Source organism: Nicotiana sylvestris, chromosome 10, assembly GCF_000393655.2.
Source record: "Nicotiana sylvestris chromosome 10, ASM39365v2, whole genome shotgun sequence".
In the NCBI taxonomy this organism is placed as follows: Eukaryota; Viridiplantae; Streptophyta; class Magnoliopsida; order Solanales; family Solanaceae; genus Nicotiana; species Nicotiana sylvestris.
The window spans coordinates 14,681,540-14,709,258 of NC_091066.1; the positions used below are offsets into that span (position 1 = coordinate 14,681,540).

General features: G+C 37.2%; 2 protein-coding genes and 1 long non-coding RNA gene across 3 annotated transcripts; 1 reads left to right on the forward strand and 2 right to left on the reverse strand.

Moving 5' to 3' along the window:
- Positions 1 to 2,920: 2,920 nt before the first annotated feature.
- On the reverse strand, positions 2,921 to 6,151 carry LOC138879030 (uncharacterized). The gene is made up of 5 exons (XM_070158604.1): positions 5,556 to 6,151; positions 4,819 to 5,126; positions 4,575 to 4,658; positions 3,877 to 4,469; positions 2,921 to 3,361 (listed from the first exon to the last, which is right to left on the reverse strand). The coding sequence occupies exons 1-5, from the start codon at positions 6,149 to 6,151 to the stop codon at positions 2,921 to 2,923; spliced, it is 2,022 nt and encodes a 673-aa protein (XP_070014705.1).
- Positions 6,152 to 11,503: 5,352 nt separating this feature from the next.
- On the reverse strand, positions 11,504 to 13,528 carry LOC104237934 (uncharacterized). Its single transcript, XR_011403055.1, has 3 exons — positions 13,405 to 13,528; positions 12,622 to 12,685; positions 11,504 to 11,844 (listed from the first exon to the last, which is right to left on the reverse strand). It is a non-coding gene; the product is annotated as an uncharacterized lncRNA (long non-coding RNA).
- A 12,229-nt stretch (positions 13,529 to 25,757) lies between these two features.
- On the forward strand, positions 25,758 to 26,096 carry LOC104240215 (uncharacterized). Its single transcript, XM_009795002.1, has one exon. It carries the CDS (start codon positions 25,758 to 25,760, stop codon positions 26,094 to 26,096), a length of 339 nt encoding a protein of 112 aa, XP_009793304.1.
- Positions 26,097 to 27,719: the final 1,623 nt, after the last annotated feature.

The following is a 27,719-nucleotide window of genomic DNA, read 5'->3' on the forward strand; positions in this document are numbered from 1 at the left end:
GTTGCATCAACTCCAGTACCATCTCATAGGAATCGACGACCAAGTAAACGGTATTCTTCACCTTATGAGTCTAACTTCGACTCTGCAGGTTAGTGTTTTATAAAATAATTATATATTTCACCATGGTTTTTATAATTAAAACTCTCTATACATAAATTCAATGAACAACAGGTACCTCAGTAAAGTTGACCCCCATTTTTGAAAAAAGACACCCATTTGAGGATGATTCAATAATGGGGCCGCACCCTACATTAATAATTCAGGAATACGACAAATGGGTTTGTGATGGTCTTCTTGCTAGACATGAGCAGAAGTGAGTTTTTTCCCGGTATGTCTATTACGTATTTATATTTTAAAAAATGGATATAATTCCTTTTTTATATCATTGTTGTAGAAGTAATTTGGAAGACCATTACAAGAAGAACAAGTCAACACTTCATATACCATTGAATTTTGGAGTTGATCAAGTAAATTCAAAAAATTGGTTTTACCTTCTATCTTTTGACGGTAAACTATGGGATGACAATGTAAGTTTTATCCTTTCCAAATCCACTATAATTCATTTCTTTAGTATTGGTTTGTCTAATTGTATAATTAACAAATTGAGCTCTAACCCAAATTTGTCTTACATTACTTTGATTTACTCAATTGTATGCATATGTTACTAATAAATTTGTTGTATTTAATTGTATTCTGATGTATTTTAATATTTTTTTATTAGTTCAAAATGCAACATATTTTTAACTAAATTTGTATGATGTATTTAATGGCATCATTATTCCTGGCTGTATTTTAATGTATTCTGCTGTATTTTCAAAGTTATCAGTAGTTTGTAACTAACATATGTATTACAGTAATATGTATTTAATTGACTCATTAGTTTTGAATAACATGTATTTAACTGAATCCCTATGATGTACTTAATTGCCTCTTTATTTATGAATTTCTCCTGTAATAAAGCAAATTCCGATGTATTTTTCTGTATTCAGCTATATCCAGCTGTATTATTCAGCTATATTCAGTTGTATTCTTTAATATGTATCTTTCTGTATTCAGCTATATTCAACTGTATTTTTCTGTATTCAGTTGTATTATTCTTTAATATGTGTGATGTATTGGACTAACACTATGTAATTAAATTTGTGTATAGCAATTGACGTCATATTCTACTATCTGAGAAAGAAGGGAAAGTACAACCAAACAAGCAACTTCAAGTATACAACTGTTGATTCTATATTCAAGACAAGAATCGCTGAAATCTTCGACGGGTATGCTGATACAGATAGTAATGCTAATGTATCCAAGGAAGAGAATGTGGTATGTGAGTACATAAGGGGCTACAGATTGCTAGCTAATGTACCTTGGCATATTGTTGACTATGTCTTGATACCAGTCAACTTGAAGGACAAACTACATTGGATATTGGTTGTTGTCTCATTCAAGGAGAGGTGTATCAAAGTGTATGAATTGTACAGATCTGCAGGTCATGATGCCTATGTAGCTTCTGAGATAGATAAGCTAGCTAAGCTTGTACCTCTGTATCTATTAATCAGTTGGCTCTTACAGAGATAGTCAAGGCATAGATTGGTCTACTTACTCAGCATAAACTGACAAGTCACATACTGATCCCTTTGAAGTTGTTTTCATATCAAATCTGTCTCAACAGAAAGCTGGGAGCATGTATGTATTCAATCATCATTCTTGTATCATTTTAAAAATCTAATTATATGAATTATTTTTAATTGTTTCAATCAACATTTTTTAGGTATTGTGGGGTGTATGTTGCGGCATACACAGAATTTCTGAGCATTCTTAGTGAGATTCCACAAGCAACATTTGATTCCAATCTACTCTATCAAAGATATGGTTATCTCCTCTGGGACTATGCTATGCGGAAGATAGGCGTTGATATCATAAGCGAGAATGAAGCACTCTCAAAGATTGCTAGGCAAATCACGAAATCAGATTCAAAGTTACAGATATTGTTAGAGTAGCTTTAGGTGAATGTAGTTTTGGAATATTGTTTTTAGGTGAATACTGTTTTTTGAATAGTTTTTTGGTGAAGATGGTATTCAGTTAGAGAAAACCATCACTTTATCATCAGTGTTCGTGTATGACAATTGCAACTTTTCAATCGATGTTTCTTTGTTTTATTCATAAGTATTCATGCTTAATCTTCAGTTTATATTCATATGTATCTTATAGGATATAAGTATGTATTAATATTCAGTTACTTGGCTTGAACAGGTTAATATCAAAGTCAGAAACTTTATGTATATTTAACAGGTTATATTAAAGAATTTAGATGTATTTTTCTATATTCAGCTGTATTATTCAACTGTATTCTTTAATATGTATCTTTCAAATTCAGTTAATACATATTAAAGAATACAAATTCAGATTCACTAAAGAATACAAATTCAGATATATTAAACAGGTTATACGTATTTATTGAAATTGTTATATTATAGCTGAGTATATAGATGTATTCCGATGTATTCTGAATAGTTATGTATATTTAACTAAGACACTATCTATGATTGTATGTCAAAGTATATGTGGACAAGGTTGTATTCGATTGTATTCAACACAATACTGCAACTAAATGTATACAGAATCTAATCATGTTATATGTATTTATTGAATTTATTATATTATAGCTGAGTATATAGTTGTATTCCGATGTATTTTGACTAGTTATATATATAACTCAGGCACTGTCTATAATAAATCTTCAAAGTATATGTGGACAAGGTTGTATTCGAATGTATCCAACACAGTACTGCAACTAAATGTATCCAGAATCTATTCAGGAAAGGCATTTCAGAATTTATTACTTGGCAATGAGAATTTATTACTTGACAATGTCATCATAAGTATTGAGAAATCATTGGAGCACTAATACATGTCAGAGTGTTAACTAAATACTACGTGGAGCATTTCTACACGTTCGCTTGTTATGTCCTCCCTGCCCACATATGCTACATGAATGTTGATTTTTCAGCTGTAGCAATTCACTTAAAGGTTTGTCGCGCTTCTTCTTTGGCCTTCTAGGAGGTATTTTCCATTTGGGTGGTAATACAACCTCTTCTGCAACATGTGCTGGTATATTCCAATCATTTCTATCCGGTAGCGGGTACAAAGGCATATCGTATGTCATTACAATAGAATTTGTTTTGTAATAGTTAGAGCAATATTCTTCTAGCATTAGAAACTTGCTCTTCAATACAGTCCAAGCATGTGGGAATGGTAATTCATCAACTTGGAACCTCCCACAAACACATTTTCTCTCTAACAGACAGACGGTGTAATGCCTCCCTCCATCGTTAACCGTATGTAAGTATTCAGTTGATGGTACCACCTACATTTAAACATAGAACTATAAGTTTTGAGCATATATAACTGAATTACCATATGTATAATGCTGAATTACTCAGTTACATATAACTGAAATGATTGCATACAGAAGAATACATCATATATTTAGACCGGCAGATTATAAACTATAATTACGTCTTAGCTTATGAATACAATGACATACATCAAAAATCTGTTGTACTTTAGGCAACTGAAGTGTAACAAAAATATTAAAAGGCTACGGCATGACAATACGGCTATATAAAAAATTCTGCATAATACAGATTTGTTAGTTGTATTCTGATGTATTCGAATAGTTGATTTTTGCATCATGTATTTAGTTGTATTCATATGTATTCAACTTAGATCTTCAATAAAATGTGTGTTGTATACAATTGAATTTAGTTGTATTCATGGCAGTTGTATTATAAAAAATGTGTTGTATTCAGTTGTATTCATGTCAGTTATTTCAGAAAATAATTAAGCTATATAATACAATGACATTAAAATAAAACTTACAGTCATGCGTGTAGACACTGCCTCATTCAAAGTCAGCATCTCCTGGTATTTTTTTCCAAGCGTTGTGTATGTCTGTGTAGCTTCTTTGCGGTTACTACAATTCCAACGTCCAAACATCTTCTTAACTCTTTCGAGGAAGTCGTATATTGGCAATTCCCTTGCTGACACTAGTGCGACATTGATTGACTCAGCAATATTTGACGTCATTGTCCATCCCCTATTAACAGGTGCATACAACCTAGCCCACTTTTCGTATCCAGCTAAATCCAAGTATTCTTTCACCCTAATATCTATATTTTCCAACTTCTCCATCAGACTGTCAAATTCAGCTTGTGTGTATGCTTTTGCCATCGAGAAGTATATCTCGCTCAACTTGGCATGACTCTTTTTGAATTTCTTATATACGTTGTTCCATAGATGCCATATACAAGCAAAATGCGGTACATCTGGATACACTCTCGATACAGATTTAATGATACTCTCATTTCTATCTGAAACGATGCACATGTTTTCCCTGTCACCGTATGCTATCTTGAATTGCTCAAAGAACCACGTCCAAGCAGCATCGTTCTCTGAATCAATAACACCATATGCTAGTGGCAATATATGACATGTGAAGACAGTTAAATACATATTTTTAAAACATATATTTCAATCTTTAAAATATTAAAAGATTTTATTATAATTCATGTACTCACCTGCACCATCCAATGTGCTTGCCGAAACGAATGTCCCGGTGTAGTAAAGATTTTCGGTGACTTCCATCCACAACAACAATGGGTCTACAATGATCAAATCCCTTTATAAAGGCATACAAAGATATATACAAATACATAAATTCATTTTTGGGCGATTTTACCATTCTGATGTGGGAACCTGGATATGTCATATCCATTTTATATAAGTATCCTGTTAATTTTTTGTATGAATCAGTCGGTTCACCTCTCAAAAAATTCATTGCCTTTTCTTTAGCCCTCCACGCCAACATGTAGCTAACATCTACACCTAAATCTGATTTCACATCATCAATAATATCTTTTGGGGTGTATTTCCTCTTATGATTAGTACGCTTAGGCCTAATCATACCACCTATAAGGCTGCTACATGCCTGCCGCTGCTTATACACATTGTCCTTCAGCGGACATGTATGGTTATCAATGAACTTTCTCACTTTGAATAGTTCTGATTTGTTAATGCTTGCAGCCTTAAACCTCCATTCACAATCTTCTGAAATACATAATAATGCATAGCTGCAAAGAATTAATCATTGTACATATGATTAGCATAAATATTTACAAAACAATGCACTCATATACACACGAATACAATCTGACATAAATATATTCTAACATCTATATATATAAATTATTATACAACTGAATTCAATTATAGTTATATGCATTTAAATACAATGCATACAATTGAATACAATTATTGTTATATGCATACACTTAAAAAGTACAGTAAACAAAATACGAAAATAATTAAAGACACTGTAATATAATTATACCAGTAATATACATAAGAATACATGTATTTAAGGACCATGAAAAAACATATGTTAAACACATCAGTGATGATAAAGTGGAAATCCACAAATACGCATAAATACATCAACGTTTAACTTGCAGCTCGAACCAATAATACAGAATACAAAAAAAAATTAAATACTTGCAAACCTAACATCATTAGACCTATCAACCCGGAATTGAAACCTTTGAGATATAGCATAATTCTCCATCACCTCTTTCAATGTAGCCTTATCCTTATATACTTGTCCAACAATAACCTCCCTTTGATTAGTTTTTGAAATTATCAAATCCTTGTTAAGTTCAAACACCCCAATTGCTTCTCCTGAATTGACAAGATCTAGAGCAAGCGTATGATTCGTACCGGAATCATACCTTTGGAGAGATTCGTCTATTTGCACAATATCTCCTTCACTTAAAGTACCACAAGATACAAGTTCATTTTTAATCGTTGTTATGCACAAAGAATACATCCCGAATTCTCTGTTCTCTTTTTTCAACTCTACATGCATCTTGTAACCCATGTCATTGTGTATTTCCATTGGCGTGCTATTCCCTTCTACTTTGTATTGAATTTTAATGGACTTTGCGCTCAAATCTATGCCCAGTTGATTAGAAATTGAAGCAACCAAATCATTATACGACGCATACTCCTTTATCAGTATTCTCTCAATTGAAAAATCGATGTAATTGCCCTCATCGTTCCACTTACCAGAATGACGCAACAATACTGTTAAACTTGCCATATGTATAATGGAACTATACCGTATTTTGAATACAATTGTATCAATCATAATTTTCCGTGGTTGAATTGAGAACTGCAAACAAAGAAAAGGGAGAAGTGAATGGAAGAACTGCGAACAGATGTTGCTCTTGTTTTCGCTAATTTTTTTGTTGAGTCGTGAATGGAAGAATATAGATTAATGGGTAATAGTTTTTGTTCGTTGAGTTAAATTAGGAGAATATCATGTGATTTGATTTCCTTTCCGTTTTTAACTAGTTCAACCTTCCAGATTTTACGCAAAAACGTTACTGTATTCACATAAGGCCGCGTGAATACAGTCAAATACATATCAACCTTAGCTGGAATTCCTTTTTTAACGCCTATTTTTGCTATTGTATTAATGAATACAATAGTTTAAATACATCAAATACATTGTATAATCACATAAAAGGTATCTATAACACGTAATATAGCAAAAGGTATCTATAAATGGTTAATTAGACCTAAAAGATGATGCTTTATGAAAAATTCTCTTAATTATACGACAATTATATTAGTTATGCATGTTTTATATGAAAACCAAACATTGTAAGTAATGCAGAATTTTATACAGACAATAAATTTTCTAATACTTCAAACAATATGAACCCTGATAGTTTAAAGAATTTTTTATTTACCCAACGAAATAACTAGTAAAAGTGTGAAATTATCTAAGATTCGAATGAACTAAGTATTTTCCCACATGAAGCCAAGGAAGGTGTATTCTCTCTCTAGAAATTCTCATCCAAACCACTATCACTCAAATGGACTTGGATCAAGTTCATCAAATTCCTCCCCCGAAACCCCCAGACATCATTATCAATCAATCTCCTGATAAATCCAAATTGCCAACTATTAGCTTTAAGGATAAATTGATACAAGGTGAACAATAAGCCTCAATCAATATGATCATTGACACAAATATACATGCTTTACCAAATTCTGAAGATATTTGGAAGGATGATCCCATATGCTCACCAAAAGTCCATCAAATACAATTAACTCAAGAGGATATCCATTGAATATATCAACCATGGAAATTCTCGACTATAGTTAAGCTGCAAGGGAGAAGAATTCAATACAACTTGCTCAAAAGAAAATTACATGAATTGTGGAAAACAAAGAAAAACTTCCCCTTGATAGATTTAGGGTGTGATTACTACATCATTAAATTTAGTAATGAGGAAGCTATGCAAAAAGCTCTACATATGGGTCCTTGGTTCATCTTTGGTCACTTCTTAACAGTCCAAAAATGGGAACCAAACTTTCTTGCATCGGAAGCAAAAATATCAAAAATTGCAGTATGGATTCGTCTTCCTCAGTTACCAACGGAATTTTATGATGGTTTAATCCTACAAAAAATTGGTAACAAAATTGGCAAGCTTTTAAAAGTTGATGTATGCACTTCCTCAACACTTAGAGGAAGATATACCGGATTATGTGTCGAATTGCCTTTGGATGTCCCAGTAACTCATTCTATCTACATCAGATCACACAAACAAACCATACATTATGAAGATGGGAATTTTCTCTGTGTTAAATGTGGAAGGCTTGGGCATGTTCAGTCCAAATGTCAGTTTAAAATAGTTTTGAATGCCTCTTCCCCAACTGCTTTGGACTCTACTGTCAACCAATCCAAGGACCACAAAGCATCAGTTCAGGGTATCAATGAAGATTTATTTCATCCTACTAAGGAAGAAGTGTGGCAAACGGTGAGCTTCCCAACAAAAAAGAAGGCCAATCACAAGAACAATTCAGGTAATACTAAAGAGCAAAACAAACCTTTGTCAGGTACATTTTCTTCTATCTCATTAAATGCTAAATCCGTTGATAAACAAATGCTTTTCAAATTTCCCAATAAGAATTCGTCTAAAAATTATATTGCAAGAAATAATAGCCCTCTTCTTTCCCCCACTATTGGAAATAAGTTTCAAGCTTTGGTTAATACGCCTAATCAGGATTGTATGGTGTTGGATGTGGCCCCATCCGCTAATGCTAATTGTCACGTGTCAACCCCGGCTAAGGACCAATTAAACAACATGCATGGCACTAATTATATGCCTACTACCCTAACTAATCAGGTTAACAATCCCCCCATGCCTCATATATCTCCTAATGACTCCCTAATCCCTAATGATCCCATAAATCTTACTGCCAAACTAGCTAACCCTTGCATGGGAAATAAAATACTCACTCAACACCTGTCCTAAGACTCCCCCGTTGGCCAACAAATGGTTAAAGAAACCATACACGTTTCAGGGACAAAATCTTCTCCAAATCCTACTAATACGGCTCAAGCAATCCCCAAAGCATGCAATTAGAGGTAATAAGTATCGACCCCCCTAAAACTCTAGAACCTATAGTCATCCCTTCAGAAAACCCTTACACTTACCATAATATAAATCATTCCTCTACTAGTAACTATGCCCAGAATACCAGTATCCCAAACAAGGCGTTATCGTCTAGTTCAGATCTTAAGGCATCAATGAGCCCATACAATGGCCAACCCTCCGATCCCCCAGGCAACCCAAACAATCAACCAAATATACTTTGTTCAACCTCTCCTTCCCCAAGATCATCAACCCCTCTCCTGGATAGAGCAAGCTTTGATGGGGCATGCAATATCATTCAACATGATATTGGATGGACATGAGACAGTGATAGTCCTTCAAAACTCTCACTTCCTTGCCCAGGTAGTATCGGAAGGATGCATATGGCAATGAGCAACCACTTCAACCATGTTTGGTTGAACAACATACTCCATCCCCTAGCCCCATCAATGAATTCCAACCTAGCCCAAACTATGAGAAACCAATGGAGTCTTCCACCCCATTTCAACCCAATCCAAACTCAGAACATGCAAATGGATCTCCCATTCTTTCCTCTAGGGGAGATCTCGAACATGAACCCAATATTTATGCCATGGTCCATGCCAAACACCCATGCAACGAACCATATGGCCAACCAAATGGAAATTCCTCCACATGCAAACAACCCCCAACCAAACGGTCCTCTAGACCAAAACAATGTGCCACAACAACAACAAGCTCCTCCCAATCAACCAGAACCAGAAGACCAACCAATAGAGGATGTATAGGAGCTGAACTTGCTGGGGTCCGACCAAATCCTAGAGTTTTCAAGTCTAAACGATGTAAAGGTTTATCTACTCAGGGAAATGTGCGAGAAGAGATATGTTCTCAGTTGTCCCCCAACTCGATGGATGTTAGGCCTCCATAGGACCCTACTGTAAGAAGCCATGCAATGATCTTGGTGCCTTCGATCAGGAGGAACCCAACTCCCCCTCCACAGAGAATGAGGGACAATGGTAACATACAAAACCCTATCCTTCATAATATGATGCCTCAAAATGTTAACTTCATCATATGGAACATAAGGAGTGGTAATAACGACACCTTTAGGGTAAACTTTAGAGAAATGATCGATACCCATAAACCTAGTGTTGTAACCCTACTGGAGACTTGTATGGAAAACCATGTTTCCCTCCTTAATGATTTTCCCTTCACTCAAATGATTGAAGTCCCAGCTGAGAGACAATCTAGAGGAATGGTCATTCTTTGGAAATGGTTACAGTGAAGGATTTTGTGAGAAGGAACCAAGAGATACATGCTAATATTGAGGTTTATCCATCAAATATTTCTTGGCTTTTTTCATCTATTTATGCTATTACTAAAGTAGCTAGTAGGAATGATCTTTGGAGTAATATTGAGGGAATTTATGAAAATTATAAAAGTCCTTGGCTCTTGGGTGGTGATTTTAATGATATTTTTAGCATGAATGATAAGTTTGGGGGTAGGAGTATTAATAGTAGACGTAGTTCCCATTTATGGTCAAGTGTTAATCATTGTAGCCTTTTTTATCTTGGTTTTAAAGGTTGTAAGTACACTTGGACTAACAACCGTAGGAAATCTAATAAATTAATCATGAAACACACTCTGACCATAATCCTTTATTACTTCAATTGGTTCCCAACAATAGATTTCATAATGGTAAACCATTTAGAATTGAATTTATATGGTGTAGACATCCGAACTTTATAAATATAGTTAGGACTAGTTGGCAATCTAATGATCTCCCTAAAGTTCATCAGATTTTCAAAGAAAAAATCATTCCTTGGAAAAATGATATCTTTGGGGATATCTTTAAAAAGAAAAAAATTTTGTTGGCACGTCTAGATGGAATTCAGAATTTTCCTAAGTATCAAACTAGTCCTTTTTTAATGAACTTGGAAACTTCTCTCCAACAAGAGTATAATGCTCTTTTAAAATTAGAAGAAGATTTTTGGAAGCTTCGTTCAAGAATTAGTTGATGCAATGAAGGTGATGCCAACACTCATTTCTTCAATAGCATGACTACCAATAGAAAACGTGTTAACTCTATATTGTACTTCAAAGATGAAAATGGCAATTGGGTATCTGATGCAAAATCCATACTAGAATACACTTACAATTATTTTAGTAATTCTTATAAGATTTCTAAAACTATTAGTAAGATGACTTGTTTCAATAATCAATATGACTCCACTGGTCCTATTGATTTAATCACTCTTGATAATCCTGTTACAAAGGAAGAAGTTAGGAAAGCTATTTTTTCGTTCAAACCCTTTAAAGCACCGGGTTCGGATGGTATCCACCCTTTCTTTTATCAGAAGTATTGGAATATAGTTTGTGATTCAGTCATAAAATTTTGTCAAGAAGCCTTTGAATCACAATCTCTCCCTAAGGGTATTAATGATACTTACTTGTGTCTCATTCCAAAAATTGACAATGCCACTAATCTAAACTTTTTTTAGACCTATTGGGCTTTGTAATACAGTGTACAAAATTATTACCAAAATTATTGCTATAGACTAAAACAATTTCTTTCGGTCATTATCAGCCCTACACAATCGAGTTTTTAAAAAAATAGAAGAGCCGGTGATAATGCTATTATTATTCAGGAGATTATCAATAATATGTCCTCTTCAAACAACTCTAAATATGATATGTTATTGAAAATTGACCTCCAAAAGGCTTTTGACAAGTTAGAATGGGATTTTATTCATAAAACTCTAGTTTTCTTTCACTTTCCTCCCAAAATAACTAAGCTTATTATGCACTGTATTTGCACTAGTAATATTGGTGTCCTTGTCAATGGTACCAAGACAAATTTTTTAGCCCAAGTAGAGGAATCCGTCAAGGGGATCCTGTCACGACCCAATTTAGGATTGTGACCGGCGCTTAGGAGCAAGTGCTCCCAAGTAAGCCTTATCGGCAATTTTACAGAAAATCGGGCAGAGTTTCCCCTATTTTTGGACCATCCCAAAAATTTTCCTGTCTCAAATCAACAACCAAACATCCTAATATCATACCCAACAATTGACAACTTGCCAATTAACTAATACAAGTCTCCACCATAACTAAATCACCAACTAACCACTAGAGACACTAATCTATCTCCAACTTTGATAATAAAGAACGATACTCAGCATAAGACTATAATAAATAAATAATACTCATGACACTAAAAGAATGACTATGGAGCGACTCTAAGAATTTAAAGAATAGAACATAACAATAAATAAAATCTCCGCCCACGCGAACAAGTGCGAGGCTCACCAAGAACTATCAACCTGTGCGCTCTAATTAACGAAATCCTCGCCTGTGTCAACTGTTGTCTCTGAAAAAAAAAATTAGCGAGGAATGAGTCGCTAGCTCAGTGAGTAATAACACTTAACTACAACCATTTTTATTGGGGACAAGTCAGAAAACATGTTAGTATCTCAAACAGATAACATCAAAATGCCCTTTCAGAAACAATAAATAATTTTCAGTCTCATCATGTTTTTTCTTGTAGTATAATACAATTAATAGTTCAGTAATAAGCTCGATAACCACTGTATAATATCAATATTCACATTTGGGAGGTTTCAATGAACGGATCATGTAATCGGTATAATAGTGGACTTCTTCGCAAGAAGTCAAATATAACGGTAGTCCCTACTCGAGGGAAGTCGGTAACGGTATGCTAGTTCTACTTTCCCACTAGCGAGGGCTATAACGGTAATCTGTAATTACAATGTGCACCAGGTCTAACGAACCCGCCGTTAGCTATGGAATCCTTCAATGTCTACTCCCATTTATACTTGTCTCTGTAATCCGTATATACTCGTAGAAAATATTTTAAAATAATATAGGGCATTTCGATTTTTATCAAATCATGTAATTTCGTTTCAATAACAGTAAATCTTATCTCAAGTAACAGTAAAACGTATTCAGTAACAATGAGAATATTCAGAATAACTGTAATCGTCTAAAATAAATATAGTAGTATCATATCGAGTAAAGGACTTGTCCCACATGCAGATTCAAATCAGTCGGTAACATGCTCATATTAAAATCATATGTAAATCATGCTAGTTGTAGAAATACAAATTGAGGTAAGGTTACTACTCACAGTACTCGTGCCGAAATACCAAATACTTCACCTCGTGCGATTCGTACGAATTCCTCCAATTAATCTATAATTACATAATATCGATCCCATGTTAATTTCCTCATTTAGGCTAAATCCATCACAAATGTAGAATACCCAAATCCTCCGAGTTTTATATTTCATCATCAATTCGTCGGATGTATTTTAATTACTTAATTCACCTAACCTCATTATTCTATTCACTGTCAATCATCTCATTATTACAATTTATTTGCTAATCCTTAGTATCCAAATTTACAACCAGCAACAGTAGAGACAACGTGGATTTCTGATGCATTCTTAAGGCCCAAAACTTAAATCATTATTGCACGATCATATGCCTTCCTCTTTATTACCCAATCACTAGGTGGCCATTATATCTTAAATTAAAGAGATAAAATTATAGTAGCAAAAACTTTATTTCAAAACAGACTACTCCAACCTTGGAATTTCATATAATTTTTGTTAAACCATTAACTAATTAGTTATTATAATAATTAGTAAGTTATTTTTTCCCCCCAATCATTACCTAATAATTGTAATACATAAATAATAATCAACATCCCAATTACATAAACAAATCACGTATTGCGAGTTTCCAATTTAAGTTGGCAGTGACTTTTCGTTCAACTGCTGAAAGTTGAGACTAAGAACTTTTAAAATTTTCAATTCCCAATCAGCGAAATCGCTACCCTTTAATTATTAATGACAACTTGCTCCAACTTAAATGCACATACAAACGAAAGGATATTGATATTAATATACCTGATTGCTTTGATTTCTCTACCAAAGTTTCCGCACAGTGCCAATTTTTCAAAGTAAATTAACTGATACTTTTCTGGTGTAGTGCCAACGTCTGCTCACCCTCCTTGTAACTTTTTCTATCTTGAAACCAGGAAGTTAATTCTTTTTCTTATCTACTCCCTAGGTCAAATCTGATAGTTGCGTAAATGGGTTTGGCCCAACTTTTTTTTTTGTTTTGTTTTTTGTTTAATAACCTTAGGTGGAGTTACGAAATTAGCCACTGGCCACTTATTTTATACACTATCTGATGTATTATTATTATTATTATTATTATTATTATTATTTACTAATGACCAATACACCCTTACTAAAAATATAAGGTATTACAAATCTCATATCACCATACATATTTATTCTATGTATGGAACTTATGTCTAGATTAATTGATAATCAAGTAGATACTTTGAGATGTGATCCCATAAAAATAACCCCTAGAGGTCCTTATTTCTCACACCTTTTCTTTGCTGACGATTTAACATTAATGGGTAAAGTTAATAATAAGACAGGTAATTGTATTAATCATTGCCTAAATTTGTTTATGGAAGAAACTGGGTTGTCTATAAATTACTCCAAGTCTAGGATTGTGTTCTCCAAAAAATGTCCAAGAGACATTTCAAGTCATTTAGCTAGTCTATTTACAAAAAATGTCCAAGAGACATTTCAAGTCATTTAGCTAGTCTATTTAAAATAAGGGCTAGTTTTGAATTTGGAAAATATCTTGGTTTTCCAATCCTAAATCTCAAACCAAAGCCCAAGGATTTTCAGTTTGTCATTGATAAAATGCGAGCTAAACTCTCTCTTTGGAAAACTAATCTCCTTAATATTGCGGGAAGAACCACCTTAGCATCCTCAACCCTGAATGATATGCCTTCTCATGTTATGCAATACACTATTCTATCTAAAAAGGTGTTAAACCAAATTGATAAGATCCTAAGGGATTTCATATGGGGAACCACTAATACTAAGAAAAAAAATCCACTTAGTCAATTGGAAAACCGTCACTAAGCAAAAATCTGAAGGAGGTCTAGGAATTCATACTGTTTTGCAAAAAAACTATGTTCTCCTTACTAGCCTTAGTTGGCGCCTTACAAATTTTCCTAATAACCCTTGGGCTCAACTAATTGCTAGTAAATATGCCAATAAAAAAACTACTTCAAAATGCTCCTTCATCTGGGCAGCGCTTCTAAAAGGGTATAAATTCCTTACCAAAGGAATGTTGTGGCGTCCAAGCAAAAATTCAAATCTTGACATTTGGTCAAGTAGATGGATTCATCATGCTCCCAGCCTTAGGAATTGTATAGAAGGACCTCTCCATAAATCTGATTACTTAATCTCCCTCAACCATTTGATTTCTAATGATCAATGGGATATGTCAAAAATTTCTTTTGACCTACCATCTTCTCTTATTAATAAGATCAGGGCTACTCCTATTCCATTAAGCTCAATGACTAAGGACCTAATGACCTGGGATTCGAATAGCAATGGCATATTTTCCTCCAAGTCCTGTTACAAACTTTTAGAGGATAACCACATAATGACTCAGGATAAAGAGCCTGATTTTAATTGGATTTGGGATCTCCATTGCCCTACTAAAATCAAGTTCTTTATTTGGCAATGCATGCACAAAAAAATCCCTTGTAGATCTTACCTTCTGTATATTGGTATCAACATTGATCTTATTTACCCTATGTGCAAACAAGGACCTGAGGACGCCGCTCACATTTTTCTCTTATGCTCTATAACTAACCGTTATTAGTCCAGTATTGTCACGATCCAATTTCCGAACCTGGTCATGATGGCGCCTCTCATGAAGACAAGGCCTGTCATTCAACCCAATTCATCCTTTAAAGACAATTACTTAACACAATTATAGTATAAACATGGTTTAATAATATCCAATAGCGGAAAGTATAGATAAAATACGAAAAATCCAACCCAACTCAGCCCTAACCGGGGTGTCACAAGTCATGAGCTACTACAGAGTTTACTAAAAATTCTACAAAGTATGGAATTAGGAACAAAGTCTGAAGATATCATAAATGACAGAAGATAAGGGAGAAAACGGGTCTGCGAATGCCATGCAGCTACCTCGAGAACTCCGATGAAAACTGAACAGTAGAAAAACTCGCTCTATGCTTCAGGAATACCTGTACCTGCACACATGGTGCAGGGAGTAATGTGAGTACTCCGACCCAGTGAGTAATAAATATAAATAATGACTGAAGGTAAGAAAACACGTTAAGGCACACAATATTCTATACAGAAGCAGTGAAATCATTTAAAATAACAATTCGGTGAAACATCATGTGAAATTTCTTTTAAACCGGTAAAACAGGTAATTTGGCAGTAAAATGACGAGTAGAAATCTGCCCCTCGGGCTCAATATCAAAACAACAAGTAGAAATCTGCCCCTCGGGCTCAATATCAAAACACCAAGTAGAAATCTGCCCCTCGGGCTTAGTATCAAAATAATAACTAGAAATCTGCCCCTCGGGCTCAGTATCTCAGAACAGTATCAGCCCCTCAGGCTCAGAACAGTACAAAGCAACCAGTCAATAAAATAAGAGCACATAATTATTATGGCAGATAATGCAGATAAAGAATAAATGCATGAGTGCAATGCAATGCATATTACGGTACCCTCTGGTACCCACTGCGGCATGCAGCCCGAGCCATCCATATTTATTTATCGTCGATGGCGCTCACTGGGGGTGTGTACAGACTCCGGAGGGGCTCCTACAGCCCAAGCGCAATATCAAGCCATCTCGTGGCATCAAATCTAGGCCCTCGACCTCATATCAATCTCAGTATAATCACCCAGGCTCTCGGCCTCAATATCAACGTAATCAACCAGACTCTTGGCCTCAATATCAATATAACACTGCTGCGGCCCGCAGCCCGATCCATGCTCAGTCTAGAAATCATTATAAGCCCCTTGGGCATTTGTAAAATAGTAGTTCTCAACCCGAAATATCATTTAGAAATATCATTTAAGTTTTCAAATCTTAGAAAGATGGCTGAGTTTGCAAAACAGTATTTAAAATATTGGACTGAGGTCAAATGATATGCAAAATATGCGGAAGCAGTGATATCAATCCCTGAAGGATTCAAATAATTGGCAAGAAGTCTACAATTGGAAACATGACTAAGGATATAAATTCTTTAACAAAATAAGTGAGGAAAACCAGTCAAAAATCCCCTAAGGATTCTACAGGTCGGCACAAGGCCCCAAGCATGGCAACAAGCCTAATTCACAATAATAAAGTATACGTCTCAACCAAAAATATAGTAAAATATCTCTCGGGACGGACCAAGTCACAATCCCCAACGGTGCTCTACCCTACGCCCGTTATCCGGCGTGCAAGTCACCTCAATATAGCGTTACGATGTGAAATTCTGGGATTTCAAACCCTCAGGACATCATTTACATCAATTACTCACCTCGAACTGGCTAATTATCTAGCTCACGACGCCTTTGCCCCTTGAATTGGCCTCCACGCGCGTCAAATCTATCCAAAATCAGAACGAATACGTCACAATATGCTAAGGGAACAAAGCCCAAGCGAAAACATTCGAAAAATATCAAAAATCTCGAAATTAGCAAAACTCGAGCCCCGGGCCCACGTCTCGGAATCGGGTAAAAATTTACATTTTCAGAATCCCCATACCCTCACGAGTCTAACCATACCAAAATTATCCAATTCCGATACCATTTGGTCCTTCAAATTATCATTTTACATTTTTGAAAGGTTCCACAATTTTCTTCCCAAATTCCATCTCAAATCACGAATTAAATGATAAATTCAGTGATAGATTCATGTACTCTAACCAAATCTGAGTTAGAATCACTTACCCTGACCAATTTCTTGAAAAACCTTCGAAAAATCGCCAAAATCCGAGCTCTCTAGGTCAAAATATCAAATAAAACCCAAAACCTCGTATTTATAGAGTACCCCTAGGATTCCGACACCGCTGACCGCACAAAAATGACCGCGGTCCGCGCAAAACCAGCGGGGTCCGCGCAAAAACGACCGCGGCCGTGCAGGTCTTGCTCTACAGAGATAGGCTTTAGTATTTTGTCCATAACTTTCGCTACAGATGTTCAAATTGCGATATCTTTACCTCTATGGAAACTAGACACAAAGGACTAAAACTGGCCTTTTTGAATCACCTTAAAATTCCTTGTGGATCAAAAGATATGAGCTTCCAAAGTAGGACCAGTAACCTGTAGTCTTCAGTGACCGCGACCGCGCCCACTTTGACGCGGTCAGCGCTAGGCCAGCGCGCCCAGCGCGAAAAGTAGCGTGGTCCGCGCCACAACTATTGCCCCCTCCATTTTCTAAGTTCCGGGGTGTCCGTACTCGCTCAAAACTCACCTGAAACACGCCCGAGGCCCCCGGGACCTCAACCAAAAGCACCAACGCATCCTAAAAATTTTTCAACCTCGTTCCAATCATCAAAAAACCTCGACTAACACCAAAAATCATCAAATCACATCAAATTCAAGCCTATGAATCTCAAGAACTTCCAAATTCCATTTTTCATAAAAAAAACCCAACCAAACCACGCCTGAATGACCTCAAATTTTGCATACAAGTCCAAAATGACATAACGAAGCTACAGAAACTCTCGGAATTCCATTCCAACCCTCGGATCAAAATCTCACCTATCAACCGGAATTCGCCAAAATACTAACTTCGCCAATTCAAGCCTAATTCTATACCGTACCTCCAAAACCACTTCCGATCACTCTCCTAAGTCACAAATCACCTCCCGAAGCTAACCGAACCATTGGAACTCACATCCGAACCCTCTAACCCATAAGTCAACATCCGATTGACTTTTCCAACTTAAGCCTTCTTAAAAGAGACTAAGTGTCTTATTTCTTATTAAAACCAATCCGATTTAACTCTAACACACCGAATACCGATAACGAAACATGAAGAAGCATAAAATGGGGAAAACGGGGCGGTAACTCACGTGATGACGGGTCGGGTCGTCACATTCTCCCCAACTTAAACAAACGCTCGTCCTCGAGCGTACCCAGAGTTGTCATAGAAGCCAACCGAAAGCTGAATGACCTTATCGAGCATAAACCCGGGGATGATCCCACGTCATCCGATCTCACATGGGTCCGATAACACGTTTTAACTAAAATCACACAATCTAGTCTAGCCCATAAATCATAGAACCACATTTCACTTTTCGAAATCATATACAAGATCAGAACCTCACACCTATATTCAGAATAAGTCTGAACCAGCTATAATAGACCATGCCCAATTGATGTCTGGATCTAAAGCAAATCATTACACCTAGGGTGAAACAAATAACACACACCATGCAAACCTGATAGAACATAACTGGTGCGTTATTCACCGAGTAACACCCAATTACTCATCCCGCTCGACTTCCAGTACTACAACTCCTATCGGAGCCAGACGATCCGGTGCCCGGCACCAAATTAATACCGAAATCAACAACCTCGCCCGGCGACATGCCTAGCCACATGAAACTCATCTGAAAAGTCCCCCAACACCGGAACTGAATTAATGATAGCAACCTTTGCACTGACATCCATCATGAATGCCCAATTAAGAAAGCAATCCTTCCCAACCGTCTGCTGGTCCTTTGAAATATAAACCACTCTGCTAGAACATAATCCAATGCACTTCATCACTCAACCCGTGGCATTTTCGGTATTGCTCGTAGCACAATAGTTTGGAATCACTCAACACTAAGACAACCACTCTGAATTCTGACATCACATCCAAAATCTGACATACCAGCAAACAAAGATCCACTCGAGCCTCCAAATCCCGATTGCCGCTAAACGGTGCCGAATACACACGATCCACCACCACAACCTAGCATGTACATGAGAACTCCCAGTCTCCAACTCCATATGGCACACAAATCATCATACCTGATTCCAGTTTTCACCGTGCGAATACATGCACACCTTTGATTCCCAATCATTCCACGATAAATACTCTAAAATTTCCATGTGCCATACAAGCAACTCGAATATCAGCAGTCGATCTAGCCTTAAAGTGCCGCAATACTATTGAAGTGCCATCAACTTAATCACATTAGCCTTTTTTTCTGAAACATATACCCTCTACAAATCACTATGATTAGAAATACAATTTCCTTAATCATCTGAAGATCGTTCACCCTAATCATCTGAAGCTCATCCCTCTAATCACCTAAAGCTGCCCGTACTGCCTAAGAATGTTATGAGTTTCCCTTCAGAACTGAACCATAATCTTACACACGCAAATCTCAATCTTTCACAACATATCGCATATACCATATCATCCTAAGGTAACATGAGGACTTCACCTCCCTTCCGAACCATGAATGTTTACGTACTCAACTAGTCAAGAACTTCCATTGATCCCATCTAGAAGAAAAATCATTACACATCCCATGCTCTGCATGACATACATAGGTCTTGTTCAAATTCTTACAATACCGACACGACGGATGAGATCTGTATAAATTCATAACACCGCCGAATCAACAATTCATTGGGTCTATACTTCTGGCAAGAACTATCACCTCATTATGAACCAAACAATGGTCTTAGCCCCTTAATTTACTTCATATACTCAGATTGCACTAATCTCGAATTCAATGATCTCATCTCAGCCATTACGAACTGCTCAGGCAATAAGCCACCCCAGACATAATCAAAAGCCGCATATGATGCCCCCAATATGGCAAAGGCTACTAATTCGAACACGATACAAAAAAATGAACTCTGGAAGAAATTACCAATCCCACGCACTAATACGAACTTTCCTTAGAAAATAGGAAACAAGGCATACAAAATAACATATAGAAAACTATACTCAACATCACACTATTGCGGCATGCAACCCGATCCAGATAACATACCCATGGCAGCGTGCCACCCGATCCACACATAGATCTCACATAAGGAGATGCACATCGAGCCAAATTTTCTCATTACAACAAAATACCGAGTATCGATCGTAAGCATGCTAAGTGTATAACAATATCTCTGAGGGACATATAGCGCTATAAGCTACATAACTCAAGCACAACTGAGGTGCGATGTACAGTCTGAATTTCAAGAGCCAAGATGCTCATATAACGTCATTCCTATGCAGATTCTCAACACAGAGCAATTTCTCAAACTGTCTCACAACTCACACGGCGCAATGCATTACTACGCGAAATATTTGACAACGAAACATCAACCTAACTACTTTCCATGAGGACCACATTACTAAAATGCACACATCTGGCCTGATATAGAGTCATTATTCACATTAAATCTATCCACCGACTGCAAGCTGATTCTGATCACACTGACTAGTCTGATAACCTTTTAAAGGTCCATAATAACTCCTATTTTTCTCATAACACACAAGAACAACCATCACAATCGGAGTAATCCTCCCCAGTTCACAACCCAATAAGCCAAGTGCCCTCCAGGCATGAATCTTCAATTTAACGACACCATCACAAACTTCATACTTGGTTTACATCTTTAATCAATCAAGTGATCACATGCCACACTTATATAATCTTCCCGTGGGACACACTCCCACAACCTACCACAATAATATCTGGAGCGTACCTCCAAACCACCGGTCGCACTAACGCTGAAGAGCGATCAAGAATCATTAACTAGGACGCAAAACCCTTTTTACAAAACACCGATCTTAGGTGACGCTGAAGACAATACCAACTTACCGTAAACATCGAAACTTATCTCCTGCTCATCCAAGCTCATGACATCTTGTCAAAATTTTCCTTCACTCGTGCCATTCTCAGCCCAATTTCCACAACCACAACTGATTCACCAGCATGCATCAAATCGGAACTAACATAGTACATAACCGCACAATCCGCTAACCAATAGCAAGCTCCCCAACTTGGCTCGAAGCCATAGATCACAACACACTATACTCATAACGCATATACTCCATTGTTGCCTCAATACCATAGTGAGATTAAACTCGATCCTTCATAAGCTTGTGGAAACACAAATCATTTAGAATTTTTAACTCTTCTGCAAATCTCACATTCACTCATACAACAGTTAAGCCCACTCTCTAGGCGATCCAATTTAGATTTCAACACATTTTATTCACTTGAAATTGAGGTCTTCTAATAGATAACATAAGGATAACACAACTTTAGAACACCCCGCAGGAGATGACCCACCTGTTTTGCCTCCAACTAACATTTCTGCATACCTTCCACCGCCATAAGCATTACGTAGTCACTTGATCTTCCTGAGTCTATACTCATACCGCAACATGAAATTTACTTCACTCCCAACTAGGAGACATGAAAAGATTCTTCACACGCCCATAACTCGGGATATAACTTGAATCGCGATGGACTTCAAGCATCTATTAGTTCTTCCATCATTCAGCAGACCCTCCTCGTGGCTTCCAAATCATATAGATACGCCTCGCAGTACTAACATACTTATCACATAGCCACAACCATCATTTCCTCTAACAGGGACACTACCGAACATATAAATTCAAAAACACTTGTTCACACAATCAGCACCTCGGTGCTCCCGCCATAAGCAAAGATCTAACCTCAAGTCCTCCATACTGGCCCACCATAAACTCACAGGGATAACACCTCGCCCCTCGATCAAGGATTCACAAGCCATCAAGGCACATTTGATATTGAGCGCTCATGCGCGCATACGAACACATGGAAGGAATTTCAAGAGTTTCTTTTCAAGCTGACTTAGGGACGCACGATAAGAATCCAAGAATGTGAAGGTTTCCTAAAGGTTCTGTAGCCTCTCGAGGATAAATACAGACGTCTCCATACTGATCCGTGAGACTCTACTAAACCTGCTCATGACTCGTGAGACCTAAGTAACCTAGGCTCTGATACCAACTTGTCACGACCCAATTCCCGAACCTGGTCGTGATGGCGCCTCTCATGAAGACAAGGCCAGCCATTCAACCCAATTCATCCTTTTAAGACAATTAATTAACACAATTATAGTATAAACATGGTTTAATAATATCCAATAGCGGAAAGTATAGATAAAATACGGAAAATCCAACCCAACGTAGCCCTAACCGGGGTGTCACAAGTCATAAGCTACTACAGAGTTTACTAAAAATTCTACAAAGTATGGAATTAGGAACAAAGTCTGAAGATATCATAAATGACAGAAGATAAGGGAGAAAACGGGTCTGCGAACGCCATGCAGCTACCTCGATAACTCCGATAAAAACTGAACATCAGAAAAACTCGCTCTATGCTTCAGGAATACCTGCACCTGCACACATGGTGCAGAGAGTAATGTGAGTACTCCGACCCAGTGAGTAATAAATATAAATAATGACTGAAGGTAAGAAAACACGTTAAGGTACACAATATTCTATACAGAAGCAGTGAAATCATTTAAAATAACAATTCGGTGAAACATCATGTGAAATTTCTTTTAAACCGGTAAAACAGCTAATTTGGCAGTAAAATGACGAGTAGAAATCTGCCCCTCGGGCTCAATATCAAAACAACAAGTAGAAATCTGCCCCTAGGGCTCAATATCAAAACAACAAGTAGAAATCTGCCCCTCGGGCTTAGTATCAAAATAATAACTAGAAATCTGCCCCTCGGGCTCAGTATCTCAGAACAGTATCAGCCCCTCAGGCTCAGAACAGTACAAAGCAACCAGTCAATAAAATAAGAGCACATAATTATTATGGCAGATAATGCAGATAAAGAATAAATGCATGAGTGCAATGCAATGCATATGACGGTACCCTCTGGTACCCACTGCGGCGTGCAGCCCGAGCCATCCATATTTATTTATCGTCGACGACTCTCACTGGGGGTGTGTACAGACTCCGGAGGGGCTCCTACAGCCCAAGCGCAATATCAAGCCATCTCGTGGCGTCAAATCTAGGCCCTCGGCCTCATATCAATCTCAGTATAATCACCCAGGCTCTCGGCCTCAATATCAATGTAATCAACCAGGCTCTCGGCCTCAATATCAATATAACACTGCTGCGGCGCGCAGCCCGATCCATGCTCAGTCCAGAAATCATCATAAGCCCCTTGGGCATTTGTAAAACAGTAGTTCTCAGCCCGAAATATCATTTAGAAATATCATTTAAGTTTTCAAATCTTAGAAAGATGGCTGAGTTTGCAAAACAGTATTTAAAATATTGGACTGAGGTCAAATGATATGCAAAATATGCGGAAGCAGTGATATCAATCCCTGAAGGATTCAAATAATTGGCAAGAAGCCTACAATTGGAAACATGATTGAGGATATAAATTCTTTAACAAAATAAGTGAGGAAAACCAATCAAAAATCCCCTAAGGGTTCTACAGGTCGGCACAAGGCCCCAAGCATGGCAACAAGCCCAATTCACAATAATAAAGTATACATCTCAACCAAAAATGTAGTAAAATATCTCTCGGGATAGACCAAGTCACAATCCCCAACGGTGCTCTACCCTACGCCCGTTATCCGGCGTGCAAATCACCTCAATATAGCGTTACGATGTGAAATTCTGGGGTTCCAAACCCTCAGGACATCATTTACATCAATTACTCACCTCGAACTAGCTAATTCTCTAGCTCACGACGCCTTTGCCCCTTGAATTGGCCTCCACGCGCGTCGAATCTATCCAAAATCAGAATGAATACGTCACAATATGCTAAGGGAACAAATCCCAAGCGAAAACATTCGAAAAATATCAAAAATCTCGAAATTAGCAAAACCCGAGCCCCGGTCCCACGTCTCGGAATCGGGTAAATTTATATTTTGAGAATCCTCATACCTTTACGAGTCTAACCATACCAAAATTATCCAATTCTGATACCATTTGGTCCTTCAAATCATCATTTTACATTTTTAAAAGGTTCCACAATTTTCTTCCCAAATTCCATCTCAAATCACGAATTAAATGATAAATTCAGTGATAGATTCATGTATTCTAACCAAATCAGAGTTAGAATCACTTACCCCGATCAATTTCTTGAAAAACCTTCGAAAAATCGCCAAAATCCGAGCTCTGTAGGTCAAAATATCAAATAAAAACCCAAAACCTCGTATTTATAGAGTACCCCTCGGATTCCGACACCGCTGACCGCACAAAAATGACCGCGGTCCGCGCAAAACCAGCGGGGACCGCACAAAAACAACTGCGGCCGCGCAGGTCTTGCTCTGCAGGGACAGGCTTTAGTATTTTGGCCATAACTTTCGCTACAGATGTCTAAATTGCGATATCTTTACCTTTCTGGAAACTAGACACAAAGGGATACAACTTTCGTTTTAAAATCACCTCAAAATTCCTTGTGGACCAAAAGATATGAGCTTCCGAAGTAGGACCAGTAACCTGCAGTCTTCAGTGACCGCGCCCGCGCCCACTTTGACGCGGTCAGCGATAGGCTAGCGCGCCCAGCGCGAAAAGGAGCGCGGTCCGTGCCACAACTGCTGCCCCCTCCATTTTCTAAGTTCCGGGGTGTCCGTACTCACTCAAAACTCACCCGAAACACGCCCGAGTCCCCCGGGACCTTAACCAAAAGCACCAATGCATCCTAAACATTATTCAACCTCGTTCCAATCATCAAAACACCTCGACTAACACTAAAAATCATCAAATCACATCGAATTCAAGCCTATGAATCTCAAGAACTTCCAAATTCCATTTTTGATCAAAAACCCAACCAAACCACGTCCGAATGACCTCAAATTTTGCAGACAAGTCTAAAATGACATAACAAAGCTACACAAACTCTCGGAATTCCATTCCGACCCTCGGATCAAAATCTCACCTATCAACCGGAATTCGCCAAAATACTAACTTCGCCAATTCAAGACTAATTCTATACCGTACCTCCAAAACCACTTCCGATCACTCTCCTAAGTCACAAATCACCTCCCGAAGCTAACCGAATCATCAGAACTCACATCCGAACCCTCTAACCCATAAGTCAACATCCGATTGAGTTTTCCAACTTAAACCTTCTTAAAAGAGACTAAGTGTCTTATTTCTTATTAAAACCAATCCGATTTAACTCTAACACACCGAATACCGATAACGAAATATGAAGAAGCATAAAATGGGGGAAACGGGGCGGTAACTCACGTGAAGACTGGTCAGGTCGTCACAAGTATTGGTCTAATTATTAATCATAATAATGCTCAATCAAACTGGTTAGCTATTCTAAGGAATGCTCAAAGCCATGTCAATCATCAGCATTATCGTTGGAAAATTATACTTCCTTTTTCGATTTGGAACCTTTGGAAGAATAGAAATAAAAATAACACAAACAATTTGAATATGGACATTAACCCTAAACAGGTTTTTCATCAAATATGGGAATTTCTCTTCTTTACTGAAAAAAACCCCATACAAAATTCTTCTGTTAGGATCAAAATTCACTGGGAAAGACCTCCTCCAAACAAGATTAAGCTTAACATTGATGGGGCATTCTTGAAAGATAAGTTCCATGCAGGTATAAGAGGAGTTTTTAGAAATAGCTCTGGTAATTGGATCATGGGCTTCACAAAATCTTGTTACACTTACAGTTCCATGCATGCAGAACTATTAGCTTTAGAAGAAGGCTTAAAATTACCTATGGAGATGCCATTTGTTGATACAGAAATTGAATCAGACTGAACGGATATAATAAAGGCGCTTTCTGATGAGAATATTAGTACTAATGCATGTTTACTTAACTGTAGATCATTAATGCGCCAACTGAAATCCCCGGTGATCAGGCACAATTTTAGGGAAGGAAATGCAGTAGCAGATTTCCTAGCTAAGGAAGCAGTCAAGAATTTCAAGCCAGAGAAGTGCTATCATGTTGCATGCCCACCTCTTTTTGTTGAAGCCATTTTGGAAAAGGACATACAAGGCCTCTGTTTGGGTATTAAGCAACTAAGTACAAGTGTTTGTAATAGTTTAGTAACTTTAAATAATAGTAATGTCCTTCGGGACTATATAACTTTGGTGTAAGATTGTTTTCGTATTAATATATATGCTTCCTATCGTTCAAAAAAAGAAGCCAAGGAAGGTGAAAGGCATACCGAATCAAAAAAAAAAAAAAGAGAGAGAGAGAGAAGGGGAAGAGTAGAGGCATACCGAATCAGAGGCTCTAAGAAGACCAAGTTCACCAACATTACCAACATACTATAAGCATACCTCCATTAAATATGTTCAATGTAAAAGATGTCAACTTCTTAATACAGGTCAATAGCATGATTTAAAAAAAAAGTGCAGTTGACCAATAATTCAAGGATTCAAAGGTAGTTAATTACCATAATTTTGGGCTATCTCGAGGTAGTCATTCGAGCTTTTCTTGGGAGTATGGCATGGGTTACTTCAGTGTCGTAGCGCCTGGTATTCGAACATTAATTGGCTCGTTTTCTACCCCTGAAAAAGCAGGGACACGATAACCATCTTTCGGTTAACTTAGCCTCCTCCGTCCCTCAGGACCAACAAGGGTCATCATCCCTCTCACTGGATAACAGACAGTTAAGAAATCCATCAAATGTGCTTACAAGTAGCAAAAATGCTGGAAAGAAAGTTCATTACTGGAGGTGCGGAGGGAGTGGCTGGGAAAGCTAAAATATGTCAGATATTATCTATGTGTGTTGCGGAAGTCAAATGTATATAGTGTGAATAAGTCACAACTACTATACCAAAAATTATGACAGCCACCAAATAATAAATAAGACAATAAAACAACAATAAAGGGAACACCAGAATTTACGAGGTTCGGCTAATTTTGCCTACTCCTCGGACACAACCAATATTTTATTTCACTCCAAAAATACAAGTGAAATAATACTAAAGAGAGAAGATACAAATGCCTTAAACAGATGAGAAGGCAAATGAGAGGTGTGTTTAAATCCTAAACATTAAGCCTTCTTTTATAGGGGGAAAATCCCCCCAACTTTTGTTTTCCCACCGATGTGGGACAAACATTTTGCCAATTTCAACAAATCTCCACCTTGGCAAAATTCCACATCTTCAATTTTCTCTCAATAACAAATTTTGGTTGTGTCTTCATCTTCAATCTTCAGTGTTCAACAATGTTGATCAAATCCAAACAATGTTGAAACTTGATCGCAGTCACCACCTTTGTCAGCATATCAGCAGGATTCTCCGTAGTATGAATTTTCTTCACTGTGACTCCACCTTCTTCTATGATTTCTCGTACGAAATGATACCGAACATCAATGTGCTTCGTCCTTGCATGATACACTTGGTTCTTCGCTAATTGAATAGCACTTTGAC